The sequence below is a fragment of the Neophocaena asiaeorientalis genome, unplaced genomic scaffold (assembly GCF_003031525.2).
Source record: "Neophocaena asiaeorientalis asiaeorientalis breed wild unplaced genomic scaffold, Neophocaena_asiaeorientalis_V1.1 scaffold90, whole genome shotgun sequence".
NCBI classification, from domain to species: Eukaryota; Metazoa; Chordata; class Mammalia; order Artiodactyla; family Phocoenidae; genus Neophocaena; species Neophocaena asiaeorientalis.
In genome coordinates, this window is record NW_020172445.1 from 25,516 (window position 1) to 43,829 (window position 18,314).

General features: G+C 46.8%; 2 protein-coding genes across 3 annotated transcripts in view; both read right to left on the reverse strand.

Moving 5' to 3' along the window:
* The window catches only part of HAS3 (hyaluronan synthase 3), a 19,757-nt gene extending 12,715 nt beyond the window's left edge, over nt 1-7,042 (reverse strand). The window contains exon 1 of the mRNA XM_024733294.1: nt 6,995-7,042. The gene's annotated coding sequence lies outside the window, so the exon portion shown is untranslated. The remainder of the gene's footprint in view (nt 1-6,994) is intronic.
* Nucleotides 7,043-7,120: 78 nt separating this feature from the next.
* TANGO6 (transport and golgi organization 6 homolog) overlaps nt 7,121-18,314 on the reverse strand; it is a 184,705-nt gene continuing 173,511 nt past the window's right edge. For both annotated transcript variants that reach the window (XM_024733730.1, XM_024733734.1), the window contains 2 exons: nt 12,376-13,226; nt 7,121-7,147 (listed from right to left, as the gene is read on the reverse strand). In XM_024733730.1, coding sequence (XP_024589498.1) covers nt 13,050-13,226 — 177 coding nt within the window. In that variant the 3' untranslated portion in view covers nt 7,121-7,147; nt 12,376-13,049. The remainder of the gene's footprint in view (nt 7,148-12,375; nt 13,227-18,314) is intronic.

The following is an 18,314-nucleotide window of genomic DNA, read 5'->3' on the forward strand; positions in this document are numbered from 1 at the left end:
CCCACATCTTGTGTTACATAAACCAAATCACTTCTGGCTTTTGCTTGAGAAAATCATTACTAATATGCTACATGGTTTAAACATTCTTTGTGTGCTTTTTAAAACTAGTATTCGCAATGGGAATGTGTTTTGAACCTCAGATGGGCCCTAATAAGAGCAAACAATGCACAGGTGGAGAGAGAAGCCCTTGGTTAAGAGGAGGACTCTGGAGTCAGTTCTGCCCCTAGCCGTGTGGCACTAACCTCAGTGTCTTCATCCCAGAAATGGGATTGAGTATCTACTTGACATGGATGTCACAAGGACTGAAGCGACTGACTGAGAGTAAGTGCTCAGTAAAGGTTAACTGCAGCCAACTTCAACCAGAGAATGGCATCTGCTTGCCAATGCTATGGATTCTACGTGCCTATCCCTCCAGGATGTGACACTTGGCGACAGGAAGTTCAGAGATCAGTGTTCATGAAAAATGCCTTGTCTCAATTGCATTATGGACTCCTTGAGCCCTAGGCCACCGCCTCTACATCCAGGAGCATCACAGAGCCTGGAGTTGCCAGAGACTGGAGGAGCTATCTGATTCTACCTCCCACCCAAATTTGCCATCTGCAAAATTTTAGAACAGGGGAAACAAGCAGGGTCTGGGCGGCAACAAAGATGAGTGCATCGGCCTGGTGGGGAGCCAAGGTCCCATTTAAAGGCGATGTCCCTTTGAGAGGGAGGGCCCAGCGTGGCCAGGTGCTCTGTTGTTGAGAAGCCAGAAATCCAAATTTTTATGTGAAATCTCCTCATATTAAAGTGTTAGCTACTAATTCAAATGTTAAAAAACACTCCACAGGCCAGGCCAAATGTGTCTGTGAGTCAGATCCAACCAACTGGCTACTTGCAAGTGACCTGTTCAGACGCTTTAGGAACGGAACAGCCAGTTTGGAAAGGTCCCGTCTGCCCTCAGCAACACAGCAACATGACATCTTGGGTGCAAGTTTCCTGGGGCTGCTCCAGGATCATCTCATGCCTAGTTAATTTCTAAGGCTCCAAATTTGTCCCACAGGCTTAGTGCCTGTCTCACGCAGCTGGTTCCAGGGTTGCGCTGGTACAGCACAACCTCACTAGTCAGTTAAAACCTCCGAAATGAACGGCAGGTCCAGATGCAACATTATGAGAACAGTCAACACTCTGCCCATATCAATTGCCTTGGCCCCCTAAATGGCTTCCCCCGGGGAGCAAATTATCTTTTTCTGGTCTGCAGGGCCAGCAACCTGGTGTTATCAGGCAGCTTGGAGAGTCTTTACCTTTGTGGCCCGGCAGGATTCGCCTGTAATTAACATCCACTTTGCCGTGACCTATTTGCATTCATCTCTTCAGGGGGAGATGGGTAGGGGAATCCTTAAGGGTCTGATACAATAAAGCTCACGTTTATCTCTGCTTACCACTGGGGATTCAGAAATAGGACTAATTCCATACCCAATTACTTAAAAATGTGAATTCAGAGGTTGCTGAATTGGCTTTTACACAGGTTCCAGAGGGAAGCCTCCTATTCAGCTCTGTAGCAGAAGATTCATGTGGCATTTCAACATTCATTTACCAAACACTGAAGACCTGATCCGAGCAGAGAAGGATGCTTTGGCACTGCAAAGTCTCAGGCTGGTCCCTGCCATCTAGATGGTTATCCGTTTTGAAGAAAAATACACTTGAAAAATTAAGTCACCGTACAACAAAGTTTATAATGTTGATGAGAGAATCCAACTGCAAGAGTTTGAAGATTTCAGGAAAGAGATCTCTGTGAGCTGGTATGGGCTGGGCAGTTTCATGGAGGACTTGAGCTGACTGTGTAGAGAGACAAGAGCATTCTAGACAGGAAACAAAGCTCACGAACAAGAGTAGGTAGAGGAATGGGTGAGGTGTGTTTGAAGGCCAGCAAAAGAGAGGTCTGGATGAAACAAGAAATTTACACTGAAGAAGTTGCAACGGTGCCTGCTCTGTAGAAAGTGTCTGATAAAGTCTAGCTGCAGAGAAGAAGGAAGCTAGGGATGGATTCTGGAAGGCCTTGGATGACTGAATAAGGAGTTTGGATTTTATCCAGTAGGTAACAGAGAATATTGAAGTTGTCAGAGCAAGGTAGTAAGAGGTTGTAAGTATTGTTTGGGGATGGCTGAGCCAGTGGTGTTTTGGGGTAAGGACTAGGAATGGGGTAGGAGACCTGTTAGGAGGCAGATAAACCACAAAAAAGGGGTGAGAAAGGGCAGCTGTGAGAATTGTTGGTGCTGCCCTCAGGAAGTGGAGGTGAGGGCAGGCAGTGCCAACTATTTTGGGCACAAGTGAGAGTACAGGTGGAGGAATAATCAAGGAAAAGAGACTTCTACAGTTCGGAGGGTGGAGGGGGCCATTCTCAAAGCTCTGGCGGTTTTGAGATGACTGGAGCTGACAGTACCACAAACACATATTTCACCTTTCAACTAATTTTCAAATCCAAACCCATGAAATACTCAAATACCTCTGTGCCAATAGGAGCCTGCCATTCGATCCCTCTTGTCATCACTCGTGCTTGAAGCTGCGGGACAACCCTGCCAGCCAGTAACCAGGAGTTGCTTTGCTCTGCTGGTAGCCTAGTGAATGACTGGGCGGGGGAGGGGCGGAGGGATGGTCTAGCTCCACAGGCTGCCCCCTCCCCCTCTGACCTCACGCTTTAGTGCTCCACCCTGGCATCCAGCCCACGGCCTCTAGCGAAGCCAAGCAGAATGGGGGATGGCAGCCAAGCCACCAGGTCTCCCCCAGTCCCTCCAGGCTTCATCCCATCCACTTCCTCTGGGCTGACCACGATCAAAACCTCTTGAAGGTAATGAAGGTGAATTTAAATTGGCCCCCACAGAGTAGCTGGTTATGCCCCCCAGCTGACTACACAGGGCCTCCTCCTCAAGGCAGCCTAATAATCTGCCATACTAGTTCATACATAATTCCAAGTGGAAAGCGTGTGCCTTGACAGCGGCAAGGCAGCTACTACCAAGCAAAGTTATCCCTTCATAACTCTTCCCTCTTACCAGCAAGTACTCTGTAATCAGTACCATTTCTAGGTGCTACGTTTGAAGAAGCAGGCTTAAGGATTTTCTGTCCTGCAGTTACAATGGTTAGATTTTAACTCCAGTCTCTCTCCGTGGATAGAAGAGTCATTTTCATTTCAAATTAAAGGGCCTCTGCTCTGCTGGAGGCAGAGCTGCCAGCTCCTACTAAGGGGCTAGGTTCTTTTATGCTGGCTTGAAGGTCAGGATTAGAAGGGCACACAGAACGATAACCAAGTGTCAAGCCAGTCCTGGAGATGCTTTCTTGAAATCCTGAACAGGAAAAGCTCTTCCTGGCCATCTTTCCTTCCTCTCCCTCCCCCAGGTGAATGCAGAAAGAAATCCAGAAGGCGATTTTAAGCCATAACCTACCTGCTTGGCAGACTACCATGCAGCTACTGAATATAATGTAATGTTCAGGAAGAGAAAGTAGGAATAGGCAAAAATGCTTATAATGCAATGTTAAGTAAAAAAGGCAGGATACAAAAATTGTCATGTATGAATGACTACATTTACGTTGTTTTCTTTTGAATCCTATGAATTAAAGGGCAGGAGAGAAATTCACCCAGATAATAAGATCAGGTTTGTTTGAGTGGTAGAACAATGAATTTTTTTCTCTTTGCCCTTTTCTCTGTATTCTCCAAACATTCTATAAACAAGTATAATAGTCTTGTAATAAAAAGATTATTTTAAAATGATATGAATTGTAAATTCACAGAATTTCCTTCTAAACTAGCGCTGGGTGGGATACAGCCCATATCATACATGGGCTCATGTGAAAAAGTCTGGCAACCTCCGTCTGCTAAGAAAGCAGGAAAGTTGGGAGGGCCAGGATATAGGATTAGTGGTAGCCAAAACTCCAGTACTTTGCTTTATTTAAATCCCTCCCACTGTTCCTTTGAGAGAATTTTTGCAGGGAAGAGGGGAGTATGTAGAGCTGTGCCTGCTCATCTAGCAGCTCTGAGTAAATTATAAAAAGACTCCTTCTTCCTTCCTCCTGGCAACACAGCCCAGAGCCAGGGCACACGGCTTGCCTGGCACAGCCCAGCTGGTGTCAGCCCCCACTCAGCCCCTCGTCCAGGGTCACGGTGATCCTGGGGAAGGGAGGCAGGTGCACTTAATGTGGGCTCTAGTAGTACCCTGAAAGGATGCTTTTCCTGAAAAAAAGTATTTCCAAGAATGATGATGTCAACAGCATTGCACTCCTGCCCAGGGAGAGGCTGTCTCCTCTGGGTGCTGTAAACCTACCCCCATGCCAGTACCAATGGGTATGTCCACACCCACACGTGCACGTAACATACTGTACACAGAACAGACACACGTGTACTTGCTCATTACACAAGCGCGCACACTCACTTTCCCAGACTTCAGCGGGATGCAATCCCAGCCTACAGCCCCAGTTGCAGGATCAGCAGAAGAACAAAACCACTTAAGGTAACCTTGTTCCAAATTCATCTGGCTTCGTTACAATAACATCAACCACAGTTCTTAAATGTGCTGGCGCTTCTGCTTCATGTCCTTGTTCTTGATTAAAGACACTGTTAGTCACTGTCACAGAGGAGGTCCGAAGCTGGATCCTCCATAAAAGCAATTAGAGAAGAGCTGAGGGTAGAGGCAGTCCTCATCAGCTCCTTCGTGGGGAGAGACCCCCCAAAATATGTCCCACTCTCAGATTTTTTTTGTTAGGACACCCCCCCTAACACACACACACACACACTCTCTCTCTCCCTCCCACTCCCTCTCTCTCTCTCTCTCTCTCTCCTCTTTTCTCACCAGATAAGCTAATGTAGTGGTTCTCACGTCTGGCTGCTGCACGTTAGACTTTTAAAACCTGGGGAGCTTTCTGAAAAACACTAATGCCTGGACCCTATCCCAGATCGATTTAGTCACAATCACTGGGGGTGAGCCCCAGGCTTGAATTTTTTATTTAATTCCCTAGGAGATTCTATTACACAGCCAGCAGTGAGGACGTATCCTGAGGATTCTCCTCAGCTGGGTTTGCAAGTGCATTTCTGGCACTGGGAGGACAGCAGCCAGCCAGCCAGTCCCAGAGGTGAGCTCCAGAGCGTACAAGTATCTATCCATTTTCCTCCAGCACCATGCCTGCCACACTTGTTTGAATTAAGTGACCTTAAAAACTTAACAATGAACCAATGAGCTACTAAGCCAGAAGGAAAAAAAAAAGAAAAAGGAGAAAAGACGCTGATATGAGGTGGAAATTAGGAGGGGAGAGCCAAGGAGAAACAGGCGGGCAGACAGGACCAGCTGGGCACGCCACTCCCAGATCTCCGGATCTACCTGGAATTGGGTTGATATAATCTTTTTGTTGGCAAAGGTGCTGCCTGCTTTTTCCAGAAGAACTGGGGGAAAGCCACGGAGGAGAGAGTTGCCAAAAACAACTAGGATTAGTTTTTGTTTTACGAAGGACAGGACTTCTGCACACTGAGGGCTTTTCCTACCAAGAGGATGGGTTAGGGTAGTGGATATGGGCTGCTCTCTTTTGGGGCATGGAGTCTCCATGACTCTCTCTCACATGGTCCTGGCCTTGGCCACAGAGAAACACCCACATGGCTGATGCTGGAGCCTTGTTCTTTGCACTCTCTGAACAGCACTGATACAGTTTCTTTGGAAAGTGGCAGGGGGATCACCCCACGCCCAACTCTTCAAAGCATCAGCACCACCATTCTTTTAGTAAAGACAGCCTAATTTCAGGCTGGCCCTTCCCTAAGATTAACAAGGTCACCATAAGTTTTAAAGTTTGGAAAGTGGTGTGTGGTCTAATAAAGGGGTGTGTGAATGTGTCCCACCCAGCCACTGTTCTGAGCAGGTTTTAGCTCTTAAGGCAGACAGTGAAGATTAAATTTTACATCATTTAATAAACCACTTAAACGCCCAGTAGCTCTTCCTTGTTCCCCAGCAGAGAGGGTGCTCCTGCAGCTCCGAATCTGCCCCGCAAACTGCCCTCTTCTCGTAATACCAACAACTCTCACCCTCAGCCCCCCTGCATCTCTGAGATGGAGTTGGGTGCTGGCTAACTGGTTCCTATAAGAACTAGCAAATGAAGTCAGAAGTTTCTCTGCCCTAGTGCACTCACTCGCTTCTCCCTTTGTCTCTTCCCATCTGCAAGAACTTATCTCTCTGGACCTTATTTTTCCCTTCTGCAAAATAGGGCCATTAATTCCAGTCTCATTTTTTTCTCTGAAGGAATGGTATGGAATAGAGCTATCAATGTATATATGTGAGAAATACATACACACGCATTAAAACGATCCATTGTTATCATTCTGAGATACCAAAATCTGAAAACCGAAACCCTGCTTACAGGAGGTAAAAGGGTAAAACAAACAAAAAACAACAAACCTTCAAAGGAGACATTTCTGGGCTCTGACTGGAGTTCACGGGAAGACTTACTACATTTTCTATGTTCCCACACATGGCGCGGCAGCTTCAAGGGTCTACTACCTTAGCCACCCCCAGAAAGAAGAATAGGCCTTTCAATGAGCAATTTACAAAAGCTGCCAAAGTACAGGAGCAGGTGGGCTGGGGGGGCTTTAGCAAATCTCATCTCCGGCTGCTAGGCAAACTACAAGGTCAAAAACAAGATCTATAACAAGTTCTGGTGTTTGAGGTTAGGTTTTGATGTACGTGGACACTATCTGGAGGGAATCAGGGCTGAGGTTTATCTTGACATACATGGTCCATCTGAACAAGCAGGGAACCACTGTCTTTATCCTCACTTATATTAACAGCTTTTTACCACTTGGAAATATAGTGTCTATTGGGTGGCAAAGCACAGTGGCTAAAAGCTCAGCCTTGGGCGCCAGACTGCCTGGGTCCAAACACTGGTTTGGCTACTTCTCACTAACTACATTATCTGGAGCAAGTAACTGGCCTCTTGTGTGCCTCAGTTTTCCTATCTGTAAAACAGGGATAATAATAATACCTACCTCAGGACTTCCCTGGTGGCGCAGTGGTTAAGAATCCGCCTGCCAGTGCAGGGAACGCGGGTTTGAGCCCTGGTCCGGGAAGATCCTACAATGCCTCGGAGCAAGTAAGCCCATGCACCACAACCACTGAGCCTGCGCTCTAGAGCCCGTGCTCTGCAACAAGAGAAGCCACCACAATGAGAAGCCCACGCACTGCAACAAAGAGTAGCCCCCGCTCGCTGCAACTAGAGAAAGCGTGCAGCAATGAAGACTCAACACAGCCAAAAATAAATAAATTAATTAATAAAAATAATAATACCTACCTCATGGGCCCAGTGTGAGGATTTAGTGGATTAATATATGTCAAGTGTACAGAAGAGCACAGTAAGCTCTTTATAGTGTTAACTGATTATGATGTACAGTGATGTAGAGCTACAGCAATCATTCATCCTGGGTTTTACAGGATGAACCTGATACTTTAAGGGGCCGTCAGACCCGATGTCCTGAGTCTGGTGTGGGAACTGTGGTCATTATCCTGGGGACACCTCTAACCCTATGAGAAGGCATACCCTAACACTCAGGGCGGAGTCTCAGAGCTGAGAGCCTAGTCAGAGCTCTTTTGAGTACACCTGCAGGAGCTCAGGATTTCTCTCCAGGACGAGTACTTGTAGCTGGACTTTGGCTCCCGGTGAGCACACCTGCAAAGTGTTATTGTGCCCCTACCGGTGGTTTTGATACACAGAAAACTCCATCCCCTGAAGATTTCCTGGGCCTGAATTATTTAGAGAATGGTGTTAACACTTTGCTGTGGTGACTGAACCTGCATTGCATGGTTATTAAAGCAGTGTCAGCTGAGGATGGAGGAACGTAGGTCGGCACAAGCGTGTTGGTGGAAGGAACACTGAAAATGTTCGTATCTTCTGGATCCAGCCTTCCAACCTCTTAGGACTTATCCTATAGAAACACTTCAGTATGCAAAGTTATGCTTGAGAATCATTGAAGAATCATTGGAACTTAGAAATAATTCAACCGACCATCAAGAGGCAAATGCTTAAACCAGCTGTCGTTCACCTATACAATGCAAGACACGCCACATCACAGGGGAGAGGGGGCTGTAAGTACTGAGTGTCTCCAAGGTATGTAACTAAGAAAAAATTCTATGGGACACTCTTTATGGTGACAATCCCATTTTTGTTTTTGAAAGCAGTAAGGTATATTCGTGTTCGTCTGGGAAAACGATGAAAGGAAGGAAAGATCTAGAGGGATATACACCCACCTGCTGGTCAGTGGTAACCTTGGGGTAGGAGTGGAGGTAGGATTGCGAATTCTTCTTCGTTACATATACTTTAAATTTGTTATAATTCATAAAACATATAATCTGCGCGTGCATGCATGCATGCACACACACACACGCACGCAGCCAGGGCATCTGTACCTGAGGGCTCTGCCACTCCTCAGCACTCTGAGGGCAGGGGGCCAGCACGGGGTCGGCAACCCTCAGCTCGTGTCAGCAGAGTTCCAATGACTGCTTTGTGGGACCCACATGCCGGGGCTCCTGCGTGTATATGAGCTCCTGAGTGCTTCTCAAGCTGTGCTCTAGTTGAAAGGGCTTTGCTGCTATACTAATTTTGGGGGGAGAGGCTCCTTAGGATTCAAGAGATGTTCAAAAGAGTCTGCCTCAAGCCCCCCAGGAGACTTGGGCCAAATTCCACCAAAAGGGAATAACAATAGTTTGCCTCTCTGTTCCACACGATGTTGTTGTATCATACAAGTTCATGGGTAAAAAATGACCTTCCAAACTAAAGGAAACACAGAGTAACTGATCTTGCTATTCTATGCCCCCAGGGACTGCAGAGTGTCACAGGGGTGGGGGCAGGTAATACCTGAGCTTCCTGGGAGTACGGACCTACCTGAGTCAGCATGAAGAACACTGGGGAGGGACAAGAGGGATGACCCTTCAAGTAAGTGGGTGCAGCCCCTTCCAGGGCTGATGGTGCAGGTCTGAGCTGCCTCTACACCTGCTGGAGGCACAGGGTACGCTGAGCACAGCCCTGAGCCCCGCCAGCAGGGAAGAGTGCAGCAGCCGGTGTTCTAAGAAGACAACTCCCCAACCCCCAAGTGGCCAGTCAGCTCGGAGCAGAGTGGTGCATGGAAGTGAGGTGCCGCGCACTGCAGGGAGGCTGCTGTGACTGCAGAAGCTCTGTGGCTGCAGAACTCGCTGGAGGACACAGCACAGCCCTTAGAGGTCACGCCTGCTGCTGTCCAGGAGGCAGTGGAAGAAGACCACCCCCCATGCCCCCGTCGTGGTCAGGGCAGAGTGGCTTGCCTCCCACAGCCCACCCTGGAACTCAGCTCCCGTTTTGACTCTCTCCCTTGCCACTGAAATTCCAGCTGAGCTTTTGGATTTCTGTGCAGAGAGACTGCAGAAGCCAATCTGGTTTTGTACAAGTCAGGTGAATCATCCCCCAACCAACTGATCAACTTTCACGTGTCTTGGCCATCCCTCCAGTGCAGGCAGCAGGCAAGGCTCCCTTCACTCACAGCCTCACAGAGAGATGGAGCAGGGTGGGGACAGAGGCCAGACCAACCCGTCTGCTGTCCTCTTTCTTCTGGGGCCAATGAGGAGAAACGGCTGCTGCCAAAGAAGGCGTTGGTGAAAGGGGATGGGGCTCACCGCTTCCAAACTGAGAAAAAACTGTGGTTGGATGTGAACTCCTTCTGGCTCAATACATTTCCCATTTTACAGCTTTTATCATCTTGGCCTCAAAGCACTTTCCAAAAACAAGCTGAAGGGGCTTCAGGTGGAAACAGGTCTGCGGCTGCCCCCTCACTCAGAGCGGTCCACAGGCTCCACGTTGTTCGGCACGTTGCCCCCTGCACCCCCTCCGCTCTACTTCCTGCCCACTCACTGTGCCCAGCAGCACTGCCCCTCCTCTCTCACCTCTGGGCCCTGGCACTCGCCACTCCCTCTGCCTGGACCACTCTTCCCTCAAGTGTCTTCATGGCTGCTCCTTCACCTCCTTCTGATCCTTACTCAAACTTCAACTTCTCAGTGAGGCCCTCTCTGGACAACTTATCCAAGCTCACAGCTCTCACCCCATACACTCCTCACCTCTCCTTCCCGACTTGATTTTTCCCTAGAGCATTTATCACCATTTGATATCCTGCTTTATTCTTTATCTTACATGTTGCCTGTCTCCTCCTGCTACAACGTAAGCTTCCCCTGAAGGTAAGCATTTTGTTCACTGCAGTGTTTTCAGCACCTGGTGCTACATCTGGCACATAGTAGATGCTCAACAAATTGTTGTCGTCGTTGTCTGTGATTCGCTTTCCTACCCTCCTGTCCGTGGTCAGCCCTTACACGTGGATGGGTCGGCAGAGCCATAGGAAAGTGAAGGAATGGAGAAGAGAGGTGAAGAAAGAAGAATATGAACATATGGAAAAGTATGTGTTTGGAGAGACGATAAGGAGCAAACTGCAAGTTAAGAGATTTCTGATTAAATAACAGAGAGTGTGTGGAAGGGTAAGTTTGTGCCAAGGAGGAAGGACAAAACAGCAGAGAGGGAAACTCTCCAGGATGTCCAGTAAGTCTAACCTGATCAACCAGTCGACACTTGGGCAGAGAGCCTGGGGTTTGGCTGCAGCCACAGCTTTGGGCCCCTGCCTGACTCTTGCCACAGTGCCATCCTCTGGAGACCAAGGGAGATGTGCCGGTGGCCTAGAAGAGGAGGAAGAAGCAGGGAAGGGAAAGGGGGCAAGTAAAAGACCAATGGGTGATACAGGGGGGCGTGGGACAGACTGCTACTCAGTGGAGGGGACTGGAGGTGCGAGGCCAGGAGAGTTTCTGTAGCAGAGACAAAGGGAGGAGACTGGAGGAGCAGCAGGAGGAGGTGGCCACAGAGGGAGGAGAGACGGGCAGACGTGGGAGGCAAGCACAGGGACGCTGCTATTACACAGAAGCAGACACACCTCTCGGGCCTGTGCAGGAATGTGTCACTATTGCTCCTGCCATCTGCCCCTGGAGTTCTGTGCCTTTTTCTTTTTCTTAAGTTTTGCGTTCTTATTATCGTAAAGCTCTCAATTCTCATGCTCTTTCTCAAGGATGGAGACATATATAGATATAGATATCTATATATATAAACATGGGAGATTATTTTACAATTTGGTAATTTTTAATATTTTGGTCATATTTGGTGTTTAGAAGGGTTACATTAAGGTATCCTCCCCTTGAGTTTGGTAACAAGGACAGAAAAGGTCACTCTCTGAAACTGAATCCATCAAAATCAATAAAGAACAGATGCTTTTAGCCAGTTGCCAAATAATTCAAATTAAGAGGCAATTTATAAATGGAGATAAGGGGACCAGAATGCTTTGTGAGGCACTCCCTAGACTAGGTGTTTAGACTAGAGACTTTCTCAGTCTAATCAAGCTGATCAATTAGGATATGTCCTCAGAACTGAAATACATTTAATGCAAATAAAGTTGTAAGTTAAACCAACCATCTTAACATACCTAATCTGATTATCTTAAGTGGGTTTTATGGGGTTTAGTTAGAGGAAGGCCAAGAAATAAAAACTTTTAGTGTATATCCAGCTGGTCCAAAGGAGATTCTTCTCTGACTTGAAAGCCCAATCCTGATTTTCTAGACACCCTTGATTTGGAGAATGGAATAATCCAGCTACCCTAGCTGAACGGAAATATTCCTTGAAAACATCTGACTGCTTCTGTTCACTGCTCTCTAGGCTAACCTGTGGGCCATAGCTTTCTGTGAGCTGGCCTCTTTAAAGGATGCTCACCACAAAGGTTCTAAGCTAAGGACATGCCTGTAATGTGGCCAGAAGAAAACAGCCTGATGTTAACTGGCAAGTGGGCTTCTAGACAGTCCTTCAGTCACCTGAGAGTTCTGGGAAATTGTGTTTTGGTTCTGCTGGCCCTGGTCACCAGAGACTGGGGATAGAATCCTGTGATAAAATTCAGCCCTGCAGAGCTGAGGACTGGTTAAGGACTCTGGGTTAGCCTCACCAAGGTGTTGATGACTGGGAGGGGTTGTCTGAAGCGATCATCCAGTACGTCCTTTTTGTCTTCTCTTTTAGCTGCAATCAAAATTCAGTAACCAAAATATATAAATAGATAAAAAGACGTCTAGAGTGCTACGTGTGAAATGACTTCAGTAAACCTGGCATCAGGTCACCAATACATAATGCACTTTCCAACAGGCATTTAGCACGAACACATTGTCTAAGCATTCCTCTTTCTCAAGGAGCAGAAGACTGAAGGCGGGATATAAACTCTCTCATCTGAGATGTTTGTGGCTCTTTTCTCCTATAATCAGGGCAACTTTGTGCTAACAGTAGCAGAGGGAGTGAAAGAAAACGGCCTGGGAGGGCAAACACAGCACTTACCTTTCTTCTCTGGAAGATTCAATCAGCTTGATTCTCTTTTCTGGAGATCAAATCCTCAGCGCCATAGCTTTCCATCTCAAAAGCAGAAGACCAGATTCAGACCTGTTATTCTTTCCAGCCAAGATAGTTTTATTCCAGTTTTGCATGTTTTGATAACAATTTCCTTTCCCTCCCTCCCTACAATTGTGTCTCTGTACCCTGAAATGCCTCTTGAGCATCCAAGGATGACCAGCTCTGGCTGCTCCTCACTACAAGAGGGACAATCTCAGCATGAAAGAATATCAAGACATGTGACCTATGGGCGGGCCAACCACTTCTACTCAAGTCACAAGAGAATGGTCAATTAATCAAATTCCACCGGTTGTGTTAAAAATATACTGCCATCAGGTAGACATCCTTCTCTAAATGCTACAGGACAGTGAAAAATGTGCAGGTTAATGAGATCTGTAATTTTTTTTCTTTTATCGGCACACACTTCAGGCTGGATGCAGGATGGCTAAATAGGTGCTTTAGGAAGGTCAGCCCGAAGACACACAGGACCAGAGACATAAAGCCACCTCCGGGGGCAGCCATATTGCCAGCACCAAAGGGGCAGTGGGGCCACCTGCTGGAAGGCTGGGGCACTGCTCTGGCTGCTTGGTCCCTCTGCCTCCTCCATGTCCTTTGAGGTTGGTCTATGGCAGGACCATGATCTTTTTCTCCAGCTTCTGTGGTGGGAACAGGAAGTTTCTCATTATCTCATCCAGCTCTTCCAGGGCCAGCTGGGCATGGAGCTTGGCAACGTCATCGGACTCCAAACATACCACGTGCTTCAGCAGGTGGTAGAGATCCTTGAGGACGTCCCTCAGCACCTGGATGAGAGAGACAGAGTCATGGCCATCTGTCTACTGTGCCAACATTTCTCAGAATGACCTAACTGCCTTCTCCTGTCTGAGGAGTTCTGTGAGGAAACCCACAGGCTCCTTTAAGAAGATAACGCATGGCCCTCTCAGGTTGGAGATCGAGTTTGGCAGCTGTACTGAGGTAGGCTTCCTTTTGGGTTTCTCATGCACTCCTGACCCCTCACTACACTGGCCTTGGTGGCTGCTGCTCCCTTTTAGCCCCAGACCCCTCCCTTCAGTTCCAAGGCATGGCACAGACCTCAGGACCACAGGCAGGCAGTACTGCCCAGATACGGCTGCTCCTGAGAGCATGTTTACCAGCATTCTCCTCTCCAGCTCCCACAAAGCCCTCTGTGACACCCACAGAACAGGCACCTATCTTATGGAATGCAGGAGGCTATTTCTTCAGCAACCATGCTTTTCCTTGTCACTACTTTAAAATTTTTCCACCATTGTTTCATGTCCGTGTCGTTCCCTCAGTCACTATAATTTTTTTTCAACTCCAACTCTGCAATGGGAAGCAAGAGAGGACTCCATAGACACAGTCACACCCATTTTTCACATCCAATACTCTGATCTGATGGTCTGATATGGAATTGGGAGGGTGCCAGAGCACCTACTCCCAGGAGCTTCTAATTTTGTCCCAAGTCCTCCTGGCTTGGGAGCCAGAACTTCTAGCAAGAAATGGGTTCTTCTAGCAGAAGAACAGGGAAACTCAGAGGAAGGGGCCTTAGGGATCATTTAGTCAAATGAGGGACTGAAGACTCCACGTCACAGGGGGTCACATGTCTTGTCTGCAGCCACTTTCAAAGTTACTCCTGGTTGAGGGCTCTTTGCCTCAAAAGTTACTATTTTTTGGGTCAGGTACTGCACTAGTATTTTCCATATATTATCTGATTTTTATGCCAGTCATATAAAGAAAGGAAAGCCCCACTTTACAGATGAAGAAACAGGATTAGAGGGTTAAGTAACCTCCCAAGGTTACTCTGCTAAAAAAGGGGTAGAGCCAGTTTTTAAACATTCAGAGCTTGTGTTGTTTACTTTTACTGAAAAGGTAATACAGTACCAAAAAGTACATATTAAAAAAATAAGTCTCTCTTCTACCCCAGACTCCTACTTCCCCTTCTCAGAGGATATCATTTTTAATTTTGAGAAATATTCTAGGTATTTACAAGCATATATATATGCATGTGCCTTTTTCCCCTTTCCCCCCTTTCTTTTAAAAAATTTATTTACTTTATTTATTTTTGGCTGCGTTGGGTCTTCGTTGCTGCGTGCGGGCTTTCTCTAGTTGCAGTGAGCAGGGGCTACTCTTCATTGTGGTGCATGGGCTTCTCATTGCAGTGGCTTCTCTTGTTATGGAGCACAGGCTCTAGGCACTCGGGCTTCAGCAGTTGTGGCAGGTGGGCTCAGTAGTTGTGGCTCACAGGCTCTAGAGCTCAGGCTCAGTAGTTGTGGTGGCACGGGCCTAGTTGCTCTGTGGCATGTGGGATCTTCCTGCACCAGGGCTCGAACCCGTGTCCCCTGCATTGGCAGGCGGATTCTTAACCACTGCGCCACTTCCCTTCTCTTTTTAATTTTTTTTAATTTTTTATTTTTTGTGGTACGCGGGCCTCTCACTGTTGTGGCGTCTCCAGTTGTGGAGCACAGGCTCCAGACGCGCAGGCTCAGCGGCCATGGCTCACGGGCCCAGCCGCTCCGCGGCATGTGGGATCTTCCCGGACTGGGGCACGAACCTGTGTCCCCTGCATCGGCAGGCGGACTCTCAACCGCTGCACCACCAGGGAAGCCCCCCTTCCCTTTTTTAAAGCACAGGATTATGTGCTATACCAGCGGTCCCCAACCTTTTTGGCACCAGGGACTGGTTCCGGGGAAGACAACTGTTCCGCGTCGGGGGGATGGCTTTGGGATGATTCAAGTGCATTACATTCATTGTGCACTTTATTTCTATCATTATTACATTGTAATATATAAATGAAATAATTATACAACTCACCATAACACAGAATCAGTGGGAGCCTTGAGCTTGTTTTCACTTGCCACTCACTGATAGGGTTTTTTAAAATAAATTTATTTATTTAGTTAGTTTTGGCTGCGCTGGGTCTTCGTTGCTGCGCGCGGGCTTTCTCTAGTTGTGGCGAGCGGGGGCTACCCTTCATTGCGGTGCCCGGGCTTCTCACTGCAGTGGCTTCTTTTGTTGCGGAGCACGGGCTCTAGGCACCCGGCCTTCAGTAGTTGTGGCATGTGGGCTCAGTAGTTGTGACTCACAGGCCCAGTTGCTCTGCAGCATGTGGGATCTTCCCGGACCCGAGCTTGAACCTGTGTTCCCTGCATTGGCAGGTGGATTCTTAACCACTGCACCACCAGGGAAGCCCACTGATGGGGTTTTGATATGAGTCCGCAAGCAACTGATTTATTATGGTCTCTGTGAAGTCAAACCTCTCTGCTAATGATAATCTGTATTTTCAGCCGCTGCCCAGCTCTAGCATCACCTCCTTAGCTCCACCTCAGATCACTGGGCATTAGATTCTCATAAGGAGCGTACAACCTAGGTCCCTCACATGCACAGTTCACAGTAGGGTTTGCGCTCCTATGAGAATCTAATGCCACCGCTGATGTGACAGGAGGCGAAGCTCAGGCGGTAATGCCAGCAATAGGGAGTGGCTGTAAATACAGATGAAGCTTCACTCGCTTGCCAGCCACTCACCTCCTGCTGTGTGGCCCGGTTCCTAACAGGCCATGGACTGCTACTGGAGGTTGGGGACCGCTGTGCTACACTGTTATGTACCATGATTCCCCCCATACCCAACATATTTTGAAGATCTTTTGCTATTACAAATATTGCTGCAATAAACATTCTGGTACCCAATCTTTGCAGACATATACAAGGGTATCTGTAGGACAAATATCCAGAAATGGAATTCCTAGGTCAAAAGGTAATGCACACTGAAAATCTTGATAGCTAGGCCAGAGAAGTTGTAATAATTTATATTTTTACCTATCACTCTGAAAACTCCTATTTCCCCATATTCTCATAAGTGATATATATTGCAAACTCTTTATCTTGGCTAATTCAGGAAGTGAAAAATAGCATCTTGCTGTTTTAAATTTGCATCTTTTTAATAGATACATCAACTACTTCTATTTTTTTTTCTGGTATGTGTAATCAAATTTTCCTTATTGATTTGTAAGAGCTCTCTGTATATGAAAAAGAGAGGTCCGTTACCTATCATATGAATTGCAAAGATTTTTTCCCTAGTTGGCATTTTTTCTTTGTGAAATTTTATTTTCCAGATAAGAAATTTACTTTTTTTTTTTTTTTTTTTAGTACGCGGGCCTCTCACTGTTGTGGCCTCTCCCGTTGTGGAGCACAGGCTCCAGACGCACAGGCTCAGCAGCCACGGCTCATGGGCCCAGCCGCTCTGCGGCATGTGGGATCTTCCCGGACTGGGGCAGGAACCCACGTCCCCTGCATCGCAGGCGGACTCTCAACCACTGCGCCACCAGGGAAGCCCGAAATTTACATTTTTGATGTAGTTAAATTTATCAGTTTTTTTCCTTTATAGTTTCTGGGTTTTGTATTTCGCTTAGAGGAAATGGGGCCTACAATGTTAGCCACTACGCTATGCCGTGGCTATTTATTAATAACGTGTACCAAATTGGGTTTGTTTCACCATATGTAAACATCTCTGACAATAATTGGTTCAAATGGATTTAAAATTTTTTCCTCTTACTACTTTGGAACTTCAAGAGTTGGCTGAATATTGAAGGCTGTACCAGTGTGCAGTGTGCAATTTCAAAAAAGGAGGAAGATCAGAAAAAAAAGAAATAGGAGAATGGAGACATTCATTCATTCTTTCACTTTTATGGCTTTTCATAAAAACAATGTAATAAATATATATAACAGCCTATATACTGTAAACACAGACTACTTCTACAAAAATACTGATTGTCTTCAGCAAGCGACACTGGGGAGAGATGGGGGGGATTATATATCCTTTTGTACCATTCTATGAATATATAACCTATTAAAAAATAAATGCTTTTTATTAAACTGAATTAACTACTAGACAAAGATTTTCCTAAGGCCATTTAATAGGTAAAAGAGATATAGAACCTGCCTTTAAAAAGGCTTATGCTCTGGTGGGGAGGATAAGTCATGAACATAAGTGAGGACAATACAGAACAGAACACGGTACGTATCCTGAGAGCAGAGAGAGTGTATGAAGAGAGGTTCGAGCAAACAGAGGTCACATTTTAGGAAAAGGAAGTGAACTGAAGGTGGTGAACAGAATGCTGGGAAGTGGTTACTTCAGTGGGTAACAAGTACACTTACATCTATGATGTAGTTAAATTTATCAGTTTTGGGGGTGGGTCTTAGCCCCACAGTCCCCTAAGCATTCCACACAAGTACACTAGGTGTGTAGCATCACACATCTTGGACTTGCTAAAGAATACAGAAAGAGCTCTTTCTGTCATTTGATATTCTCGAATAGCACAGGCACTGGGGATTGGATGGAGGAAGGTAGGGGACGGGGTACACAAAACCAGCCCCCCAGGTCACTGTCTGGTCTCCCTCTTGTACCCTGGGCTCCAGCTGTGTGGGCCTTCTTCCTTTCCTTGTCTGAGCAAAACTCCTTCCCAGCTGAAGGCCTTCGTATAGGCTGTTTCCTCAGCCTGGAAGACATTTCACTTCCTCTTCACCCTACAATTCCTACTCACCCTCAGCCTGAAATGCCACTTCCTCAGGGATGCCTCCCTAGCTCCCATCTAGGTAAGCTTTCCTACCCTGCCTATAGCTCTGTTTGTAGCCCCTATCACAATGGTAATTTAAATATTTATTGTGTAATTAAAAATACATTTTCCTCAATAGCTCACATGTACTATTGACACTGACACCACATCTTGCCTTGTTCACCCTGGTATAGTCCCAATGCCTCATATAGTGACTGGCACATGGCAGATATCTAAAAAATATTTATAAATGAAAGAAGGCATGCATGCATGCTATTCCTGGCCAGTTTCTTATTTGGTAAAAACTAAAACTTCTAAGAACAT